Source organism: Hyla sarda, chromosome 11 (genome assembly GCF_029499605.1).
Source record: "Hyla sarda isolate aHylSar1 chromosome 11, aHylSar1.hap1, whole genome shotgun sequence".
Lineage (NCBI taxonomy): Eukaryota > Metazoa > Chordata > Amphibia > Anura > Hylidae > Hyla > Hyla sarda.
This window is the reverse complement of record NC_079199.1, coordinates 9584465-9608366: the sequence shown is the minus strand read 5'-3', so window position 1 is coordinate 9608366 and position 23902 is coordinate 9584465. Positions and strand designations below refer to the sequence as shown.

General features: G+C 42.2%; 1 protein-coding gene across 3 annotated transcripts in view; it reads right to left on the bottom strand.

Moving 5' to 3' along the window:
• Positions 1 to 400: 400 nt before the first annotated feature.
• MIA2 (MIA SH3 domain ER export factor 2) overlaps positions 401 to 23902 on the bottom strand; it is a 59957-nt gene continuing 36455 nt past the window's right edge. The window contains exons 13-32 of one of the 3 annotated variants that reach the window (XM_056546282.1): positions 23340 to 23450; positions 21513 to 21584; positions 20763 to 20867; positions 18796 to 18918; positions 18567 to 18690; positions 18426 to 18472; positions 16351 to 16441; positions 15080 to 15218; positions 14153 to 14254; positions 14004 to 14064; positions 12970 to 13005; positions 12815 to 12882; positions 11559 to 11638; positions 10344 to 10373; positions 8959 to 9081; positions 6029 to 6187; positions 4257 to 4391; positions 4083 to 4150; positions 2768 to 2972; positions 401 to 1045 (exon numbers count right to left, since the gene is read on the bottom strand). In XM_056546282.1, coding sequence (XP_056402257.1) covers positions 846 to 1045; positions 2768 to 2972; positions 4083 to 4150; positions 4257 to 4391; positions 6029 to 6187; positions 8959 to 9081; positions 10344 to 10373; positions 11559 to 11638; positions 12815 to 12882; positions 12970 to 13005; positions 14004 to 14064; positions 14153 to 14254; positions 15080 to 15218; positions 16351 to 16441; positions 18426 to 18472; positions 18567 to 18690; positions 18796 to 18918; positions 20763 to 20867; positions 21513 to 21584; positions 23340 to 23450 — 2079 coding nt within the window. In that variant the 3' untranslated portion in view covers positions 401 to 845. The remainder of the gene's footprint in view (positions 1046 to 2767; positions 2973 to 4082; positions 4151 to 4256; positions 4392 to 6028; positions 6188 to 8958; positions 9082 to 10343; positions 10374 to 11558; positions 11639 to 12814; positions 12883 to 12969; positions 13006 to 14003; positions 14065 to 14152; positions 14255 to 15079; positions 15219 to 16350; positions 16442 to 18425; positions 18473 to 18566; positions 18691 to 18795; positions 18919 to 20762; positions 20868 to 21512; positions 21585 to 23339; positions 23451 to 23902) is intronic. The other 2 variants (XM_056546284.1, XM_056546283.1) reach the window with 2 other exon arrangements.

Genomic DNA, 23902 nt, shown 5'->3' with positions numbered 1-23902 from the left:
ACAAAAAAAATTGTCTTCCACCGGAGTACCCCTTTAAAAAAAAAAAAAAAAAAAAAAAAAAAAAAACACACACCATCACTGGTCCTACAGCGCCATCTGTTTGCATTCATGTGATGACATGTCTGACCCACAGAAAAATCACAGCGCTTTAAAGGGGTATTCTGCCCATAGACATTTTATCCCTTGTCCAAAGGATAGGGGATAAGATGACTGATCGCGGGGGGGGGGACATGGCTGGGACCCCCGCGATCTCCATGCAGCACCCGGCATTCTGTGCTGGGCTGCTGCTCCATTCTTGGAAACCTCAGAGTGACTGAAGACATCCCATCACGCCGCCTCCATTTATGTCTACAGTAGGGGGCGTGACAGCCGTCCGGGCATTCTGGCAGTAGTAGTTTTGCAACAGCTGGAGGCACCCTGGTTATGAAACACTGTTTTTGTGTTATTGGTCCCTCTGGCCTACAATTGTTTCGCTGCACCAATACATACAGACGTGACGCCGGACACCTTTTTTCCATAGCGATCTCTTATATACAGAAGAGCGGCCTTTATTAACCTCTCGGATACATCTGTTTTCCAAAGACTAAAGTCCGTTCTTGAATAAAAGGAAAAAAAAAACTCCTTTTTCTAAAACAAATCTTAAAAAAAAAAAAAAAGCCACATCCTACATGGCCCCGCTGTCCGCAGAGCGATAGTCGTTCACAGCAGGTAACGCAGATTTTGGGAGGGTTTTTTTTTCCCTTAGAAAATAAAATATCTTCAAATGGAGCCAAAAACTATAAATATTTCAGATTTTTCTATTTGCAGCCGCAGAGTCATTTTTTTTTTTTTGTTTCGTTCCTGTATCAAGTTGTTGGTTCAGGTAAGTTGTCTTGGGGCGGGAGGCTGCTGCTGCTGCCGGTGGCGGGGGGAGGAGGAGGGGCAGAGTCCAAGGTGGGGTCGTTCCTTGTCGGGGGTCTTATAGGTTGCGGGGGGAAGTAGGCCTCGCTGTGCATGGGGTAGGGCAGGTAATGATGCTGGTGCAGAGGGGGCACAGGGCTTCTCACTGCAGAAAGGAAAAAAGAAGTTAAATCGTTGTATAATGCAGTTTTCCCCAACAGGGTGCCTCCAGCTGTTGCAACACAAGCTGTTCCGACCAGTGTGTCGCCATAGTTACAGACTACAAACAAACACTATGTAGTCTGATCCCGGAGCCATTCCCTCTTATGTCTGTAGGTCAAAGCTTCCCAACCAGTGTGCCTCCAGCTGTTGCAAAACTACAACTCCCAGCATGCCCGGACAGCCAACGGCTGTCCGGGCATGCTGGGAGTTGTAGTTTTGCAACAGCTGGAGGCACCCTGAGAGGTTATCCAGAAATAAAAAAAATAGCCCCACCCCTGTCCTTAGGTTGTGTGTGGTATTACAATCTCCATTCGCTTCAATGGAATTGAGCTGCAGTACCACACGCAACCTGAGGACAGGGGTGGCGCTGTTTCCGGGCATGCTGGGAATTGTAGTTTTCCAACCAGTGTGTTGCCATTCCTTCTGGTGGCTGTAGATCACAGTTTCCCAGCTGAACTCCTCGCATGCACTAATGGCTCGGGCAGTGGCGTGGAAATGTATGATTTATAAAAATTTATTAATTTATAATTAAACTCTACTCGAGTCACTATATGGGGGTACCCAGGATTAGAAAAACAGCTTGCTAATTCCAAAAACAGTGCCACCCCTGTCCTCAGCTTGATTGTGGTATTACAGCTCAGTTCCATTAAAGTGAATGGAGTCAAGTTGTAATACCGCACAGAACCTGAGGATAGGGGTGGTGCCGTTTTTTAAAGAAATCTGCTCAGTTTATCAGATCCTCGGGGTACGCCGGTGGCAATTTTCTTTTCCTTTTTTTTTAAATATATATAGATCAACTGGTGCCAGAAAGTTAAACAGATTTGTAAATTACTTCTATTCAAAAATCTTAATCCTTCCAGTACTTATCAGCTGCTGTATACTACAGAGCAAGTGTTTTTAATTTATTTTCTGTCTGTCCACAGTGCTCTCCACTGACACCTCTTTCCATGTCAGGAACTGTCCAGAATAGGAGAGGTTTGCTATGGGGATTTACTCCTTCTCTGGACAGTTCCTGACATGGACAGAGGTGTCAGCAGAGAGCACTGTGGTCAGACAAAAAAGAAATTCAAAGAGAAAAGAACTTCCTGTAGAGCAGTGTTTCCCAACCAGTGTGCCTCCAGCTGTTGCAAAACTACAACTCCCAGCATGCCTGGACAGCCTTTAGCTGTCCGGGCATGCTGGGAATTGTAGTTTTGCAACAGCTGGAAGCACCCTGGTTGGGAAACACTGCTGTAGAGCATAACGCAGCTGATAAGTACTGGAAGGATTAAGATTTTATTTATATACTGTAATTATATGTAATTTACAAATCTGTTTAACTTAAAAAAAAAATTATAATTCTACCGGAGTACCCCTTTAAGTGTTTAGAGATATGTGTGCGTCGGATACAACTGTAACAAACCCTCAGCTGTGAAAAATGAATTGAACCTAAACCAGTCACCAGCCTCTTGAGCACTGTGGGGTTAGGTTGTCCCTCACCTACAGTATGGTGCCTGAACTCAACCACTCAGCTGCATGTCAAAACTACAACTCCCAGCATGCCCAGACAGCCAAATGACTACTGTCTGCAGAGAGTTCCTTAGTAATCTATAATAATGGAGACGCACAGGTTTGTTTGGTTGAACCCAATGACGACACTGCAGTAACAATGGCAGACGTTACTTACTTGGGAAGGGGGGTGGCGGCATGCCTGGATACCCCGGCGGGCCATACATCTCCATAGGAGGGGGCATAAGAGGTCTTCGGAAATATGGCGCTCTGGGGTCTCTTGGTAACATGGGGACCCTCATAGGTGGAGGCGGGTGCATGGGGAACTCTCCGGGCGGACCGTCCATTACTTCATTATCCTGACTGGATGCAGCCGCTATGTTCTGCAGAAAAGAAGCCTGTAAGTTATATCATTATAAGAGGAGCGGCTGATGTAATATAGAGGTTAGATCAGTACTGGAGCGTTATAAGAGGAGCGGCTGATATCACATATGATGTAATATATAGAGATTATATCAGTACTGGAGCGTTATAAGAGGAGCGGCTGATATCACATATGATGTAATATATAGAGATTATATCAGTACTGGAGCGTTATAAGACGAGCGGCTGATATCACATATGATGTAATATATAGAGGTTATATCAGGACTGGAGCGTTATAAGAGGAGCGGCTGATATCATCACATATGATGTAATATATAGAGATTATATCAGTACTGGAGCGTTATAAGAGGAGCGGCTGATATCACATATGATGTAATATATAGAGATTATATCAGTACTGGAGCGTTATAAGAGGAGCGGCTGATATCACATATGATGTAATATATAGAGATTATATCAGTACTGGAGCGTTATAAGAGGAGCGGCTGATATCATCACATATGATGTAATATATAGAGGTTATATCAGTACTGGAGCGTTATAAGAGGAGCGGCTGATATCACATATGATGTAATATATAGAGATTATATCAGTACTGGAGCGTTATAAGAGGAGCGGATGATATCAGTCACTTATGATGTAATATATAGAGATTATATCAGTACTGGAGCGTTATAAGAGGAGCGGCTGATATCATCACATATGATGTAATATATAGAGATTATATCAGTACTGGAGCGTTATAAGAGGAGCGGCTGATATCACATATGATGTAATATATAGAGATTATATCAGTACTGGAGCGTTATAAGAGGAGCGGCTGATATCATCACATATGATGTAATATATAGAGATTATATCAGTACTGGAGCGTTATAAGAGGAGCGGCTGATATCATCACATATGATGTAATATATAGAGATTATATCAGTACTGGAGCGTTATAAGAGGAGCGGCTGATATCATCACATATGATGTAATATATAGAGATTATATCAGTACTGGAGTGTTATAAGAGGAGCGGCTGATATCAGTCACATATGATGTAATATATAGAGATTATATCAGTACTGGAGCGTTATAAGGGGTGCAGTACATATACTTACATTGGCTTCCTCCTCCCCGTTCCTGCTTGTATTGTTCCTCGCTTTATACTCTGGAGAAGATCGTCCGTCTGTGGATATAAACACAATAATATTTTATCTCGTTGCCACAAGGACGATTCCAGGTCTTGAATTCTCCATTTTGTATTTCTTAGTCTGCACCGGACCCGACTTTACCTTGCGAGTCCACAAAGGGTCTTCCCTGATTCCTGGTCAGCTCTGCCGGTCCTGAGAACCTTCCGGATGGTGGAGGATAGTGGTAGAACCTCTCGGCCCGTCTGGGTGGAAAAGGGGGTTCAGGGTACGGCAAACCTGAGGAAATGTATAAATCATCAGATAGATGAAAGATACAATGTAACAAATCTTATTACCACAACACAGACTTATAAGTCACATGACCCGGCAGGACGACGAGTAGCAAATGTGAAAAGATTCTTAAAAGGGATAGTGCTTTCTAACTGGACCCCTAGGGAAGGGTTTCCAAACCAGCGTGTCCACAGCTGTTGAAAAACTACAACTCCAAGCATGCCCAGACAGCCAACGGCTGTCCGGGCATGCTGGAAATTGTAGTTTTGCAACAGCTGGAGGCACCCTGAGGGGTTATCCAAAAATAGAAAAACAGCACCACCCCTGTCCTTAGGTTGTGAGTGGTATGACAACTCATCTCCATTCGCTTCAATGGAATTGAGCTGCAGTACCACACGCAACCTGAGGACAGGGGTGGCGCTGTTTTTTGGAATAAATCAGTTCTGCTTTTTCTAATACTGGATAACCCCTTTAAAGAGATACTCCGCTGCCCCAGCGTTTGGAACATTTTGTTCCAAATGCGGCAGGGGGTTGTGATGTCCACACCCCCCTCCCATAGACTTGCATTGAGGGGGTGTGGCGTGACGTCACTAGGGGTGTGCCCGTGACATCACGACCCCAGCTGCCCGCTCCAAGCGTTCTAAACTAACGCTGGGTGCTGCACAGAGATTGTGGGGGTCCCAGCTGCGGGGTCCCAGCTGCGGGGTCCCAGCTGCGGGACCCCCCCGTGATCAGACATCTTATCAACTATCCTTTAGATAGGGGATAAGATGTCTAGGGGAGGAGTACCCCTTTAAAATCCAAAAAATTTTCCTGACACAATCCTCAGTATGCGAGATCCTGCAACGTACGTGCTAAGAAGGAACTGTACTTCTGGATGCAGCTCTAGATGTGACTAGAGGAAGCACTGGAGCACTGCTCAATGTGCTCAACTTTAAAGGGGTACTCCATTGGAAAAAAAAATTTGTATTTATTGATTTTTAAATCAACTGGTGCCAGAAAGTTAAACAGATTTGTAAATTACTTCTAAAAAAAAAAAAAATTATAATCTTAATCCTTACAGTACTTATTAGCTGCTGAATACTACAGAGGAAATTCTTTTCTTTTTGGAACACAGAGCTCTCTGCTGACATCACGAGCACAGTGCTCTCTGCTGACACCTCTGTCCATTTTAAGAACTGTACAGAGTAGGAGAAAATCCCCATAGCAAACATATGCTGCTCTGGACAGTTCCTAAAATGGACAGAGATATCAGCAGAGAGCACTGTGCTCATGATGTCAGCAGAGAGCTCTGTGTTCCAAAAAGAAAAGAATTTCCTATGTAGTATTCAGCAGCTAATAAGTACTGGAAGGATTAAGATTTTTTAATAGAAGTAATTTACAAATCTGTTTAACTTTCTGGCACCAGTTGATTTAAAAAAAAAAAAAAAAAAAATGAATAAAAAAAAAAATAAATAAGTTTTCCACCGGAGTACCCCTTTAACCTGTATGGGCACGTTCACACGTACAGGATGTGCGACAAGATTTGTGTTCATTGCTATCTGCAGCGTCAAATCAGATCCTGTACGCGCAACAAGGCCTTAGTGTCACACACTGTACGGTACAGAAGTATCAGGCGGTATAGATTGGGGCCGAACAGTTACCTGGCGGAGGGACGTTGTTCCTCTGTTCCCGATCCCAGGGTGGAGACAAGGAGCCGGCGTCCGATAAGGTGCGCTGGTGGTCCGCTCTTCGTTCAGAGTTCACATCCCCCCGTTCTTTAGGTCCGGGGTATCCTGGATAATATCCTGGGGGTCTAACGCCTGTCACCAGAGCAGATTCCTCATCAAAGCTTTGTAATCTTTCTTTCTATGAGAACATTTCTAACTTTATTGCAGTTTGTGCCTCCAGAGCTTCTGTACCGAAAGAATGTGAGGAAGCTCCAGCCTCTCTTAACCCCTTAAAGGGGTATTCCAGGAAAAAAATTTTTTTTTTTTTTTTTTTTTTTTTTATATATCAACTGGCTCCAGAAAGTTAAACAGATTTGTAAATTACTTCTATTAAAAAAATCCTTAATCCTTCCAATAATTATCAGCTGCTGAAGTGGAGTTGTTCTTTTCTGTCTGGCAACAGTGCTCTCTGCTGACACCTCTGCTTGTCTCGGGAACTGCACAGAGTAGAAGAGGTTTGCTATAGGGACTTGCTTCTACTCTGGACAGTTCCCGAGACAGGTGTCATCAGGGAGCACTTAGACAGAAAAGAACAACTCAATTTCAGCAGCTCATAAGTACTGAAAGGATTAAGATTTTTTTTAAAGTCATTTACAAATCTGTTTAACTTTCTGGAGCCAGTTTACACAATTTTAAGGACTTTGGAATTTTTTTTTTTACGTGTACGCCATTGACCGTGCGGTTTAATTAACATTATATTTTTATAGTTCGGACATTTACGCACGCGACGGTACCACATAGATTTTTATTTTTGTTTACATTTTTTTTTTTATGGGAAAAGTTGGGGTGATTTAAACTTAATATTGAAGGGGTTAAATCACATTTATTAACTTTTTTCTCTTTTTTTTACACTTTATTTTAGTCCCCATAGAGGACTAGTACATGCAATTCTTAGATTGCATAGATTTCATAGCATAGCATTGATCAGTGTTATTGGTGCTCTGCTGCTCCAGCTTGCATGGCAGGCTTGGAGGAATAGAACGCCGATCAGACAGCAAGGAGAAAGGTAAGGAGCCTCCCGCCGTCTTCTCAGCTGTTCGGAATGTCGCGATTTCATCACGGTGGTCCCAAACAGCCCGCTGAGCTAACCAGCAGTGTATTCTCCCATTTTAGACGCCGCAATCAACCTTTTTTTTTTTTAATGAACTGGTACCAGGAAGGCAAAATATCATTTATCTATATTCATTCTGGGGACATTCTCAGGATTGACAGTGGGCCCAGTAGTCAAACCATCATCGATCAGCTAATTATACCCTATTCTATAGATTTGTGAAAACAAGCTGATATATTAAAAAAAAAAAAAAAAAACTCCTTTAACCCCTTAAGGACCGGGGGGTTTTCCACTTTCATTTTTTGCTCCTTGCCTTTAAAAAATCATAACTCTTTCAATTTTGCACCTAAAAATCCATATGATGGCTTATTTTTTGCGCCACCAATTCTACGTTGTAATGACGTCAGTCATTTTGACCAAACATGTACGGTGAAACGGAAAAAAAAATCATTGTGCGACAAAATTGAAAAAAAAAAAAACTCAGTTTTGTAAGTTTTGGGGGCTTCCGTTTCTACATAGTACATTTTTTGGTAAAAATGAGACCTTATCTTTATTCTGTAGGTCCATACGATTAAAATGATACCCTACTTATATAGGTTTGATTTTGTCGGACTTCTGGAAAAAAAATCATAACTACATGCAGGAAAATTTATATGTTTAAAATCGTCATCTTCTGACCCCTATAACTTTTTTATTTTTCCATGTATGGGGCGGTATGAGGGTTAATTTTTTGCGCCGTGATCTGAAGTTTTTAACGGTACCATTTTTGCATTGCTAGGACTTATTGATCATTATTCATTTTTTCATGATATAAAAAATGACCAAAAATGCACTATTTTGGACTTTTGAATTTTTTTGCGCGCACGCCATTGACCGTGCAGTTTAATTAACGATATATTTTTATAATTCGGACATTTCCACACTTTCACTTTTAGCCGCGTGGCTCAGCTTTGAGCGCGCAGCTAAAGGGTAAATGCGCGCGGCACCGCGATCAGTGCCACGCGCTATTAGTGGCCGGGTCCCGGCTTCACAATGACGCCGGGCCCGCCGTGATATGATGCGGGGTCACCGTGGGACCCCGCGTTATATCACGGGAGCGGGACCAAGGACGTACTCATACGTCCTTGGTCCTTAAGGGGTTAAATGGGCGCTGTCATTAAAACTAATTTATGCTATTGCACTCCTTATGGTAAATAAAAAATCTTTTTAAATGTACTTTGTTTAAAAAAAGATAAACTTTTCTATGTTTCATTTGTGTTTAAAAAAAAAAAAAGCTGCCACTAATTGTCTCCCTACTTGTCCAGAGCACATTTCCCGCCCATCTCATGCACAGACTTTGGACTCCTGTTCGCCTGGTAGAAGTCCAAAATCAGGAAATGCAGTCTGGAGTGTGAAGGGGGGGGTGCAGCCTAAGCCAATCATAGCTCATCTCACACTGAACTGCTCTGGGCTGTGTGTAGCAGAGTGAGGGAGGAAGTTCTCCCCTGTATGGCCTCAGATGATGTCACGCCTGCTGGGGAACGCCTCTTCCCAGTCTGTGAATCTGACCGAGACTGAGCAGGAAATACAGAGCGATATCAAGGTAGAAAACTAACAAATAATAAAAATAAAGGCAGGGGGTGGTTTATCATGATGGGGGCAGCGAACTCGGAGGATAACATTTAACAAGATCATGAGAGGTTCTCTTTAGATGTTGCACATCTTGGCAAAACACTAACCTATATACTTGATAAGAAAAAGTATCTACCTTTTTATAGAAATCATGGCTTATAATAAAAGAGACCACTAGGGGTGCTGTTCTGAGGATTATTACCTCTGTCCCCTGTGGGGAGCATCGGGGACAGTCTCAGCGGACCCTCCAGGAGGGTGGGAGGCGAGAGGAAAGCCCGACTTTCAGGATGACGATTGATGGGAGACAATCCGAAAGGTGAATTCTCTATAAAGAACAAAAGGAATAAATAACTAAAAGGCAATAAACAATACACATCCAAAGTATGGGGTATTCTGGAAATACTCAGAGCAAACATGATAAGCATTACCCTGCAAATTTCTATGGAAGTGCTTCAAGCTGTTGCAAAACTACAACTCCCAGCATGCCCGGACAGCCGTTGGCTGTCCGGGCATGCTGGGAGTTGTAGTTTAGCAACAGCGTGAGGTCCACCGATAGAGGAGTAGGGGTGCATCTACTTTAGTCTATCTGTATGACAAGAACTACATAGGGTTAAAGGGGTACTCAGGTGGAAAACTTTTTTTTAAATATTTTTTCAACTGGTGCCAGAAAGTTAAACAGATCTGTAAATTACTTCTATATAAAAATCTTAATCCTTCCAGTACTTATCAGCTGCTGTATGCTCCACAGGAAGTTGTGTAGTTCTTTCCAGTCTGACCACAGTGCTCTCTGCTGACACCTCTGTCAGTGTCAGGAATTGTCCAGAGTACAAGCAAATCCCCATTGCAAACATCTCCTGCTCTGGACATTTCCTGACACGGACAGAGGTGTCAGCAGAGAGCACTGTGGTCAGACTGGAAAGAACTACACAACTTCCTGTGGAGCATACAGCAGCTGATAAGTACTGGAAGGATTAAGATTTTTATATAGAAGTAATTTACAGATCTGTTTAACTTTCTGGCACCAGTTGATTAGAAGAAAAAAAAAAAAAAGATATTGTTCTCCCCGGAGTACCCCTTTAAGCGAAGTAAATACTAAGCAGGATAGCACTACATTGTAACTTCACACAGGACAGAATTGCTAGAAATGTTTCTGGCTAATTTGGCTCCAGAAAAATCCACAATGGAATAAAAAAAAAATAATAAATAAATATTGCAAAAGTGGATGAGTGTTTTTAACACATCTCATCCACACACAATGAAAATTTTCAAGATGTCGACCCACGTTTTCAACAAACCCTTTAATGGGCAAATAAAAATCTGCAATAAAAATGATTCCAGAGAATCTGCAGAGTAAATTTCAGATTTAAGGAATTATAAAAAATAAAAAAAATTTAATATTACTTTATTAAATCCACAAAAATCGGCAAAAAAGATTAATCCTGTGAATATGCAAAATAAAATGTTCCTTTTTTTTTTTTAAGCAGCAAATCTGGCCTGTGTGCGCACTACTCTAAAAGCTCACATCACAAATCACTGGGTGTTACAGCTTGCAATGAGACCAGACAACAATGGGTTAAAACAAAATACCTTGATGGTTAATAAAAGCATCTGCATAAGCTACCGGGAGAGAAACAGAAACAAGACAATTTACAGAACATACAAAACATGCAAAAAAAACTGAAGATGAAAAAAAAAACACATTTGACTCCATGGCAGACCATGATAATGCCCCATAAAGGTAAAACACGGTCTCCACTTGTAACACGGCAGAACTTGAATTTTCTGCCAAGAGCTGAAAACACTAGGAAACACTGTCCTAACAGCTATTAAAGGGGTTATCCAGGGAAAAAAAACACTTTTTTTTATACATCAATTGGCTCCAGAAAGTTAAAAACAGATTTGTAAATTACTGAAGTTGAGTTGTTCTTTTCTGTCTAAGTGCTCTCTGATGACACCTGTCTTGGGAACTGAGTAGAAGCAAATCTCCATAGCAAAACCTCTTCTACTCTGTGCAGTTCCCGAGACAAGCAGAGATGTCAGCAGAGAGCACTGTTGCCAGACAGAAAAGAACAACTCAACTTCAGCAGCTGTAAATTATTGGAAGGAATTTTTTTTTCCTGGAATACTCCTTTAAAACAACCAGTGTGTCTCCAGCTGTTGCAAAACTAACAACTTCCAGCATGGGAGTTATAGTTTTGCAACAGCTGGAGGCACACATGTTGGGAAACACTGTTTTCATGTATAAAAGCAAACTATACCGTTTTTGGAGCTGGTGGTGGTTGCTAAACTTATAAAATAGTTTTTTTTTCTCATCCAGGTGTCAAGGAGGCGGGCTGGAAGGCTCAAGTGCCACAGCCTGGCATACCACCTTGCTTGCCCCCAGCTCCCATGGTCATGCTTGACTTACATGCTAGGCTCTGTACATCAGTCAATGGTAGGGGATAACATGTCTGCTTGTTGGAAGTCCGGCCGCTGGGACCCTCCGCGATCTCCGGGCCTGAGCTGCCACATCAGGCCACACCCCCTACATTCATGTCTATGGGAGAGGGCATGACTGCTAGTACACACCCATCACGCTTCCTCCCACAGACATAAATAGAGGGGTGCAGCGGCTAGGTTCACCTGTCATCTGGCACGGAGCAGAGTTCGCTCCGTGCACTGGATGACTGGGGTGGTCCCCAGCGGCCGGAGTACTCCTTTAAAGGTAATTTACAAAATTGTACTGTCTAAATAATATCACCACATAGTGTCCACAGAATACAATTCAGTGTCCAAACAATTCTGGAATAATAGCCATACAACCTCTGCCAATCGCTTGTATAACATCCAGAGCGAAGGGATCTTTTTCCAGAAGTTCCAGTTTATATTCGGCCTCCGTCAACCTATCAATGGGATAGAGAAAGGGGGTCACCTAAAGGGGCTTTTCCGACAATGGAAGCTATTTTGGTGAATAAAGTAACAAATATTGGTAATGTTATTTTACTACACTACTTTCTGTTGTCTTTCATGCTTTTCCTTTTGCTTCTGATGCAAACTGTCTATTCTGTTGTCTTCATTATCACTAGCTTCTGTCTAGTGTACATCCTGTAATAGACTTCCTGTTCCTGCTGTACACTCTAGCTGGAAACTTAGTCAATTCTATATTCACCCCACTACACCCACAGGAGTCTGGGAGGAGGATAAAAAATCCTGGCTAAAGTGTACAACAGGAACAGGAATTATATTTCAGTAGACACTATAGTGTACATTCCTGTTGTACACTTTAGCCAGGAATTCATCCATTTTGATCTTCTTCCCAGGCACCTGTGGGTGTAGTAGGAGGGAGATTAGCTGGAAATTTTGTCAGCTCCATCTCCCTCCTACTACAGGTGCCTGGGAGGAAGATCAAAGTGGATGAATTCCTGTGTACAAAGGAACAGGAATTTCATTTCATTTGACACTATGTACACTATAGTGTCTACTGAAATATTCCTGTTGTACACTTTAGCCAGGAATTCATCCAGTTTTATCCTCCTGCCAGGCTCCTGTGGTTGTAGTGGGGATGGAGATAGAATTGACTAAGTTTTCAGCTAGAGTGTACAGCAAGAACAGGAAGTCTGTTACAGGATGTACAATAGACAGGAGCTGATGCTACTGAAGACTACAAAGCAGACAGTTTGCATCAGAAGCAGAAGGAAAAGCATAAAAGACAACAGGAAAAGGTAATAAAATAACTAACTTTTATTTTTCCTCTGCCTTTTATTAGTCATAACTCTTATTTTTAAACTACACATCCATGTATGAGGGAGTGTTTTTTGCAGGACCAATTTTACTTTGTGTTGAATTCCTTAATTTTTTTTCATAACAAAGGCTTTCCCAGTGTGACTCCAGCTGTTGCAAAACTACAATTCCAAGCATGCCTGGACAGCCAAAGGCTGTCCGGGCATGCTTGAAGTTGTAGTTTTGCAACAGCTGGAGGCACACTGTTTGGGAAACACAGCTCTAATGTCATGTTGTGATTATTTAGAAATATAATTTATCGTTTTATTCACTGTTTATCGAATGAGAACTGTACTCACTTCTGCCTCAAGTGCGCGGTTTCTTTCTTGACGTCACTCAGGTATCTTTCTGCCGCTCTTGCCGTCAGCTACAGATGACAAAACATCAATGAGGTTTTAGATAAAAAAAAGAACAAGACTTTACTGTGCGGGAAGATCATAGGCCGCACACTCACCCAGTTATCATGAGATTTCTTTTCATATGATGTAACCTGGAAAGAAAAAAGACAATTACAATTTGTCTACATTTCTCCTTAAAAAAAATTCTATTCAAAACGCCAGAACCAGACTACGACCTCAGGTACATGATTCCAGCGGCAAACGGAGATGAGACTGATAAAGTTGTACTATACTTCAGAGCTGCATTCAAAAAGTTATGGAAAGAAGCAGCAAGCAAGATTAACATCTCACTAGACAAAATCATACTTAAGGGGATATAACCCAGGATCAGTACAGGATAAGTAATGTAATGTATGTACACAGTGACCCCACCAGCAGAATAGTGAGTACAGATCTGGAGTATAATACAGGATATAACTCAGGATCAGTACAGGATAAGTAATGTAATGTGTGTACACAGTGACCTCACCAGCAGAATAGTGAGTACAGCTCTGGAGTATAATACAGGATATAACCCAGGATCAGTACAGGATAAGTAATGTAATGTATATACACAGTGACCTCACCAGCAGAATAGTGAGTACATCTCTGGAGTATAATACAGGATATAACTCAGGATCAGTCCAGGATAAGTGATGTAATGTATGTACACAGTGACCTCACCAGCAGAATAGTGAGTACAGCTCTGGAGTATAATACAGGATATAACTCAGGATCAGTACAGGATAAGTAATGTAATGTATGTACAAAGTGACCTCACCAGCAGAATAGTGAGTACAGCTCTGGAATATAATACAGGATATAACTCAGGATCAGTACAGGATAAGCAATGTCATTTATGTACACAGTGACCCCACCAGCAGAATAGTGAGTGCAGATCTGGATACACCATCCAGAAGTGCTTGTATGTAATTAGGTAAAGGAGTTGCTGCTTTGACCTTTCGTATCATGGAAAGAGTCCGTGTTGATACGAAAGACCAGCGGGGCAGAAGACCAATAAGCCATCAGGGCAATCTCCTGGCTGTATCACACCGCTGTTTTAATGGAACAGTAAAAATACCACAATGGATATAAAAATTAGAACACTAACCTGGTTCTGATAGGAGGCGGCAGTTCTCTCCATTTCTTCTTCCAGTTCAGTGACCCTGGTTCTAAAAAACAAGTCCTGTGAGCAACTAGGGCGGACAGAGACAGACAGACAAGAAAGAGACAGACAGGAAGACAGAGACCTAATCTTACCTGATGGTGACGAGTTCACTGGCCGCCATGTTCCTCTTCTCATCTGCTTTAGATAGTTTTGCCTCTTTCTGAATCCGCTCCTTTTCCTGTACAGTAAGTCTCCTAAATCATTATTATATTTATAGTGAATAACAGAAAAAAGGCACAATTCTAAAAATAAAAACATTGCATCCTCTTTATTGTCAGTGATTCTACAGCAGCGATTCTATTTTAGCCTTATACATCTTATCCTTCTGTGCCGGGCACTGCCTCTGAGACGTAATGCCCCCTCTACTCATGTCTATTGGAGGGGTGTCACGCCCCATAGACATGAATGGAGGGGGCGTGGCTTGATGGCACGAGGGGGCGTGGTGTGATGGTACGAGGGGGTGTGGCTGTAACATCATGTCTCTGTGGCAGCGCCCGGCACAGAATGTGGGGGGGGCTGCACTGAGATCGTTGGGGTCCCAGCTGCAGGAACCGTGCAATCAGATATTTTATCCCCCATCCTTTGGGAAGGGGATAAAATGTAAAAGGCCGGAAAGCCCCTTTAACTTATAGAACAGAATAAGCCCTTTGAGTTTATTGAACCATAAGTAGTTTACTAATGACTTCTGGTCCATTACCCCAATATATACTATTTTTGTGCACGACAAAAAAGTTTTGTTGGGCTTATGAGTTCCAAACAGAAACCGTATACGACTGGGACATGGACCAAATGTAATCAAATGTAATCACTAACATTTCACTCCTTTACATCCTTAGCCCATCAGGGAGGGTTAAATTAAATGTATTTATTTATTTTTATTTTTTATTTTACTATTTTTTTTTTACCATTTCCTATTGTCAAACAACACTTGGTACACCCCATTGTCAGGGGCATCTTAGTCCGAAAGATATAGAAATTCTATAAATATATTGATAAACCAGGGTCATTCCTCAGGTTACCTGTGTAGCTTCCTCTCGTTCTCCTGATACATCTCCATCATGACGCTCATTTTCTGCTTTAGGTTCTCCACCTCTTCCTCCAATTGGCCTTTCTCATGAGTCAGGGACTGACTGGTGTTCTGGAGATTTGCGATACACTCTGCACAGACAATGGAGAATATTATCTTACATGAATGGCGTCCGGTCATCTGGGACTGAAATAAAAGGCTCAGCAAAAGTTCAATACTTGCTCTGCGTTTACCATAAAGATAGAGTATGTTCACTCTACAAAATTCAGAAAGTAAATTTTTCTTGTAAAAAAACTTTCTCACTGAAATAGTCTTTCTGCTCCATGTTAAAATGAAGCAGAATCAATGTGGAGTTGGCATTTGTTTTCTACGAAATTTAGCACTGAAATCCAAAGTCCTAGTGACTTAAAGGACAAATCTCATGCATTAAAACGTATCCCATATCTGAAGGATAGGGGATAAGTTTTAGATCACGGGGGTCCGAGAGCTGGGGCCCTCCGATCTCCTGTACGGAACCCCTGTGCTGTAGCACAGGAGCGTGTCACGACCCCTACCCGAAGCCACGCCCCCTCCATATAGTTCTATGGGAAAGCCGTTCAGCAACCTTCAGCTCTCCCATAGAGCTTAATGGAGGGGGGGGGGGGGGTGTCTTGACGCTCTCCAGTGCCCCAGCGCTCGGACCCCCCCGCGGTCTAAAAATTATCCCCTATCCTTCAGATAAGGGATACGTTTTAATGCATGAGACTTATCCTTTAATGGGCTTTTATTAGGCAATGCAGCCTATAGGGTATGCTCACACACTCGGAAATTCCGTTGCAGCAGAATCCCATTGCCTTTAATGGGATTCTGCTGCACCTTTGGTTGTCCAGGCATGCTGGGAGTTGTAGTTTTGCAACAGCTGACAGCACCCTGGTTGGGAAGGGCTGGTGCAATATGTGGTAGGATTTATAGTCTGCTGTATGTTGTAGAGTCCTGTACGGCCCATGGTATTTATTGTATCCTGTGATTTGCTGTAATACATTGTGTGTATGTAAATAAATCATTTTCCATAAAGAAAAATATATAAAAAAAAATAATAATATTATTAATAATAAAATAATAAAAAAATTTATAAATAATAAATAATAATTAGCAAATAATAATAATAAAAAATAACATTAATAACATAATAAAAATAATAAATAGTAATAATAATAATAATTAATAACAACAACAATAGTAATAATAATAATAATAAATAATAATAATAAATAGTCGCTCTACCCGCCAGCTGTTCTTTTGCCTTCATCTCATCGGACAGATTATCACTCAGATGCTTCTTCTCGGATTCCACGCTTTTCAGAGACGCATTCAGCTACAAGATGAAAATGATAAATACATAAACAAACAACTTAAGAGATAAAGTACGTCTCACGTCTTCAGACAAGTAATAAGAAGCAGGTCGGGGGCCATACTTTAAGACTGCTCATCCCCATATAGATGCATGAAACATTTCTGTCTATCTGGTGCCCTGGCTATAAGGAGCTCACTGCTTAGAGGTACAAAGTACACAGCTCCTATTAAAGGGGTATTCCAGGAAAAAACTTTTTTTTATATATCAACTGGTTCAAGAAAGTTAAACAGATTTGTAAATTACTTCTATTAAAAAATCTTAATCCTTCCAGTACTTTTGAGCTTCTGAAGTTAAGGTTGTTCTTTTCTGTCTAAGTGCTCTCTGATGACACGTGTCTCGGGAAATGCCCAGTTTAGAAGCAAATCCCCATAGCAAACCTCTACTAAACTGGGCGGTTCCCGAGACATGTGTCATCAGAGATTACTTAGACAGTAAAGAACAACCTAAACTTTAGAAGCTCATAAGTACTGAAAGGATTAAGATTTCTTAATAGAAGTAATTTACAAATCTGTTTAACTTTCTGGAGCCAGTTGATATATTAAAAAAAAAAGTTTTTTACTGGATAACTCCTTTAAAATGAATGATAAATCCATGTAGGCCAGTGGTAACCAACAGATGGTGCAAAAGTACAACTCCCATCATGCTGATTTTTTTGGTCTAGGGTACACTTCCTGTTGCAAAACTACAACCCTCAGCTGCAGATTTGTTGGTCTAGGGCAGCATTTCATAGCCAGGGTGCCTCCAGTTGTTGCAAAACTACATCTCCTAGCATGCCCGGACAGCCAAAGGCTGTCCGGGCATGCAAGGAGTTGTAGTTTTGCAACAGCTGGAGGCACCCTGGTGCTAGGGAAATGCTCCTCAACTTCTGGCCCTACGCTTATTGCAAAACTGCAACTTCCAGAATGCTGGGCATTGTAGTCTTGCAACAGCAGGAGGGCCACAGGTTGGCAAAGGAACAACCTAGATTCTTACGGGATGCTCTGGAGGACCCAGCACCTCTGTGCATTATACAGACAGTTTTGTGATTTCATTGGATGCTGTAATACTTCATATAAGGAAGTGCAGCAGGGAAATTGAGAATGTCCTAAAAAGGTTCTCCCAATGATAAAAGGAATTGTCCAGAAAAAGAAACAACCTGTGTATGGTGTTATTAGACATACAGCACAGCTCTACCAGCTGAGCTGTCTGGCTTGTAGCTTTGACATTAGGTTACACTCGCCCCTTCCTCTACTGTCTGCTCAGGACGAGACCAGTGATGTAAAGAGGAGAAGCACTTATCACTGCTCAATAGATTTTAGGGCAGCAGGAAGCCCCTCAGTCACAGAATTTCTTGTCAGAACAAGCTCACTGATGTTTAATCTGAGAAAGGCTTCCTGCTACCTTAAAGTCTAATATGCAGTAATACAAGCTCCCGTTTTCACATCAATGGTCTCGTCCTGAGCAGACAGGAGAGGAGGGGGGGGGGGCAAGGAAGGGAGCTTTGCTTTTAGAGAGTGTAATGTGATGCTACAGCTACAAGGGAGAGAGCGGAACTGATCACGCCCCCTCCCATAGAAATGAACGGAGGGGGCTTGGCTGTGATGTCACATCTCGGACTCTGAGGCAGCGCCTGGCACAGGCGGCGGGACCCCTGCAATCATACATCTTATCCCCTATCCTTTGGATTGGGGATAAGATGTATAAAGATGGATTAACCCTTTAATACATCCATCAGTGTTTTCAGCCATTGGAATGCCACAAAAATGATTCATTATACACATTCATTGTTCATCCATATTTATATATGGATGTGTGAATTAGGCCCTGATAGCATTTTCCTAAAAATTTTGACAATTTAAACCAACGTTTACTTCATGAAAAGGAGAAAATACCAATTCCATCAGTGCTGACAGAGCAAGTTTAGTGCCCCCCCCCCCCTCATGTTACCAGCATGGAGGTCACTTACCATGGCGGCATAGATCAGCTTCTTAATCCTTTGTTTCTGGGGATCCCCTAAATAGAATAGAGAAAAACAAATTTAGCAAACGGATAAATGAACTCCCCACTGAATGGAAGAGATGGCAGCCATGGACCTGCCGCTCCGTACCCAGTGGTTCACCATTTTCAAAATCCCATTTAATGCTGGACAGGACGTCGTCGTCATCGTCATCATTGACTTCATCCAGCTCGGAGCTCCAGTCTTTTAGCGACAGCAGATTGTCAATCAATGACTAGAAGAAATAAAAAAAGAACGAACATGAAAGGAGAGCGACAACCATGACTATTTTAAGTGGAGGAACAAGGTCACTTAGCGTCACCCTGGGGTCTCCACTTACCTTGATCTGGCTCTGCTTGCTGCCTAGATCTTCTTGCATGACTCCGACAGAAGAGCTGAGGATTCTGGAGTTCTCTGATAGTTCACTGAACCTTTCCTCCCAGCCCTCCGCCTCCTTTGAAAGCTGCAAAGCAAACATCCGTTTATATAAACACAAAGACATCACCAGCAGAATAGTGAGTACAGCTCTGGAGTATAATACAGGATATAACTCAGGATCAGTACAGGGTAAGTAATGTAATGTATGTACACAGTGACCTCACCAGCAGAATAGTGAGTACAGCTCTGGGGTATAATACCGGATATAACTCAGGATCAGTACAGGATAAGTAATGTAATGTATGTACACAGTGACCTCACCAGCAGAATAGTGAGTACAGCTCTGGGGTATAATACCGGATATAACTCAGGATCAGTACAGGATAAGTAATGTAATGTATGTACACAGTGACCTCACCAGCAGAATAGTGAGTACAGCTCTGGGGTATAATACCGGATATAACTCAGGATCAGTACAGGATAAGTAATGTAATATATGTACACAGTGACCTCACCAGCAGAATAGTGAGTACAGCTCTGGGGGTATAATACAGGATATAACTCAGGATCAGTACAGGATAAGTAATGTAATGTATGTACACAGTGACCTCACCAGCAGAATAGTGAGTACAGCTCTGGAGTAGAATACAGGATATAACTCAGGATCAGTACAGGATAAGTAATGTAATGTATGTACACAGTGACCTCACCAGCAGAATAATGAGTACAGCTCTGGAGTGTAATACAGGATATAACTCAGGATCAGTACAGGATAAGTAATGTAATGTATGTACACAGTGACCTCACCAGCAGAATAGTGAGTACAGCTCTGGAGTATAATACAGGATATAACTCAGGATCAGTACAGGATAAGTAATGTAATGTATGTACACAGTGACCTCACCAGCAGAATAGTGAGTACAGCTCTGGAGTGTAATACAGGATATAACTCAGGATCAGTACAGGATAAGTAATGTAATGTATGTACACAGTGACCTCACCAGCAGAATAGTGAGTACAGCTCTGGAGTATAATACAGGATTTAACTCAGGATCAGTACAGGATAAGTAATGTAATGTATGTACACAGTGACCTCACCAGCAGAATAGTGAGTACAGCTCTGGAGTATAATACAGGATTTAACTCAGGATCAGTACAGGATAAGTAATGTAATGTATTTACACAGTGACCCCCACCAGCAGAATAGTGAGTACAGCTCTGGAGTATACTACAGGATGTAACTCAGGATCAGTACAGGATAAGTAATGTAATGTATGTACACAGTGACCCCACCAGCAGAATAGTGAGTACAGCTCTGGGGTATAATACAGGATATAACTCAGGATCAGTACAGGATAAGTAATGTAATGTATTTACACAGTGACCCCACCAGCAGAATAGTGAGTACAGCTCTGGAGTATAATACATGATATAACTCAGGATCAGTACAGGATAAGTAATGTAATGTATATACACAGTGACCTCACCAGCAGAATAGTGAGTACAGCTCTGGAGTATAATACAGGATATAACTCAGGATCAGTACAGGATAAGTAATGCAATGTATGTACACAGTGACCTCACCAGCAGAATAGTGAGTACAGCTCTGGGGTATAATACAGGATATAACTCAGGATCAGTACAGGATAAGTAATGTAATGTATTTACACAGTGACCCCACCAGCAGAATAGTGAGTACAGCTCTGGAGTATACTACAGGATGTAACTCAGGATCAGTACAGGATAAGTAATGTAATGTATGTACACAGTGACCCCACCAGCAGAATAGTGAGTACAGCTCTGGAGTATAATACAGGATATAACTCAGGATCAGTAGGTATAACATATTTACAGTAACTCTTCATATATAGACTATATCCTAATGGTGTTCAGATGTGAACATACACTTTAATCCGTTAATAGTCACACCTGTTTAATGCTCTCCTCTAGGTGAGATTTCTCCTCCACCGCATCCTGAAGCGATGACTCCAGGCGACCTTGATTAATTTCAAACACCTTCTGTGTTGTTCGTGTCTGTAGAATAAGAGGAGATCATGAATGAAAAACAAACGTGTAAACTGCTGTTCACCCCCCCATCCGTCTACAATCATTTGAATGTTAAAGGGGTACTCCCCTGGAAAAAAAAATTTAAATCGACTGGTGCCATAAAGTTAAATAGATTTGTAAATTACTTCAATTAAAAAATCTTAACTCTTCCAGTACTTATCAGCTGCTGTATGCTCCACAGGAAATTATTTTCTTTTTGAATTTCCTTTCTGCCTGACCACAGTGCTCTCTGCTGACACCTCTGTCAGTGTCAGGAACTGTCCGAAGCAGGATAGGTTTCCTATGGGGATTTGCTCCTACTCTGGACAGTTCCTAAAATGGACAGAGGTGTCAGCAGAGAGCACTGTGGTCATACAGAAAGGAAATTCAAAAAGAAAAGAACTTCCTGTAGAGCATACAACAGCTGATAAGTACAGGAAGGATTAAGATTTTTTTTATAGAGATAATTTACAAATCTGTTTAACTTTCTGGCACCAGTTGATTTAAAAAAAATATGTTTTCCAGAGGAGTACCCCTTTAAGGGACCCACCTGGTCCAATATGAACAATCACTTAAATAAGGCAATACATCAAATCATTTAAAAACACAATTATCCTTACTGTTGAGACTTACCTCTTCCTTCTGAGATGTCTCCTTCCTGAAGGTGTCCTCCAGAGATTTGATTTTCTCATTTAACTCTGCAAGCTGAAGTATAATATAAAACGTAATTTTTATTATTGTGAGTATTATGAAACATTATTAATTTTTATTATATTTATTTTTATTATTCATTTTATTGTTATTAATAATAATAATAATTTAACACACACACAGACACACACTTATATAGATATATATATATGTGTGTGTGTGTGTGTGTGTGTTAAATTATTAATTTTATAATATATTTTATATATATATTAGGGGTGTGAATCGCCAAGAATTTGGCGATTCGATTCGAATCGCGATACCAGCGTGGCGATTCGATATATCGCCCACCTGGGAGCATTCATAGATCCCAATAGACGCCGCTGTCAGCTTTGACAGCGGCGATCTAGTACTCCGGCGTGCACGTTTCTCATGTTATCCCGTCCGGGCTGCAAAATAAAATAAAACGCACTTTATCTTACCTGCCAACGAGCCCGCGGAGCTCCGGTACAGTCCGGTACAGGTGTTCGGTCCCCGGGCTGTATTCTTCTTACTTCCTGTTAGTCCGGCACGTCACATGGAGCTTCAGCCTATCACCAGCCGCAGCGATGTCCCGCCTCCGCTGGTGATAGGCTGAAGCTCCATGTGACGTGCCGGACTAACAGGAAGTAAGAAGAATACAGCCCGGGGACCGAACACCTGTACCGGAGTGTACCGGAGCTCCGGGGGCTCGTTGGCAGGTAAGATAAAGTGCGTTTTATTAAAAATTCCACATCCCTAAAAGAATCGATTCAAAAATATTTTGAATCGATTCTGTATCGGCAAATGAAAAATCGCGATTATCGCGAGAATCGATTTTTTCTTACATCCCTAATATATATATATATATATTATATATATATTATATATATATATATATATATATATATATATATATATATATATATATATATATATATATATATATATATATATATATATATATACACACACACATACACGCACACACACACACACATACCCAGACATACAATCATTTCAGCATACGATCACTCTCAGAGGCCATCGCATAAACGGCTATCCGCAGCATAGACTGCTTCAGCTACCACCAGATAGCCGTTTACTGTGTCCCGTGTGGTCCGCTGACGGTCACTTACCTGTCCTCGGGGCTCCGTAGCGTCTTCGTCGGCGTTCTCCATCGTCGACATCACGTCGCTGCGCACGCCGTCCCGTCATCCAATAGGAGTGGCGTGCGTAGTGAAGTGATGGCGGCGACGGAGAGCAACGTTCCCAGGCAGCAGAGACCTTCCCGGAGCGTCGGGAACACGGCGACAGCGATGGAAGGCGACATCCAGGGGAGTGGTGACGGTCCGGAGCGGCGGGGACACGCGAGTTCAACTTCCAATACCAGTGGTCTTCAACCTGCGGACCTCCAGATGTTGCAAAACTAAAAATCCCAGCATGCCCGGACAGCCGACGGCTGTCCGGGCATGCTGGGAGTTGTAATTTTGCAACATCTGGAGGTCCGCAGGTTGGAGACCACTGTCCTATACTTTACATTGCACGGATCCCTCAACAAATGATGGTCCATCTGGAACAGATTACCATCGTATGTTGAGGGACCACTGTATACACACACATATATATTCACACACACATATATACATATATATTCACACACATACATACATATATTTACACACACTGGACTAATGCGGCTACGGCAAACTAATACATATATTTATTTATTTTTATTTATTAATAAATTTCCCCTGGCACTGTTATGAATCCTCCACATCCCATTTATATTACCGTACTGTCCAGCTCAGATCCGCGCTGTTTCTCCTCCTCCAGGTCTTGCTCCAGTTTGGCGAGGTTTTCTTCCAGTTCTTTATTTGAAGCCTGCAGAGATTCCTGTAGAGCCTACAATATGCGTGAAAATGACAAAGTACCGTATTTATCGGGGTATACCACGCACCGGCCTATAACACGCACCCTCATTTTACCAAGGATATTTGGGTAAAAAAAGTTTTTTACCCAAATATCCATGGTAAAATGAGGGTGCGTGTGTGCGCGTGTATACCCCGATACACCCCCAGGAAAGGCAGGGGGAGAGAGGCCGTCGCTGCCGACTTCTCTCCCCCTGCCTTTCCTGGGGTCTAGAGCCCTGCTGTCGGCCCTTCTCTCCCCCTGGCTATCGGCGCCGCTGCCTGTTCTGTCCCCCTGACTATCGGTACCGGCGCCCCATTGCCGGCGCCGATAGCCAGGGGGAGAGAAGCGGCGCCGACAGCCAGGGGGAGAAATGCGGCAGCGGCACCCATTGCCGGCGCCGCTACCCCCGTTGCCTCCCCCCATCCCCGGTGGCATAATTACCT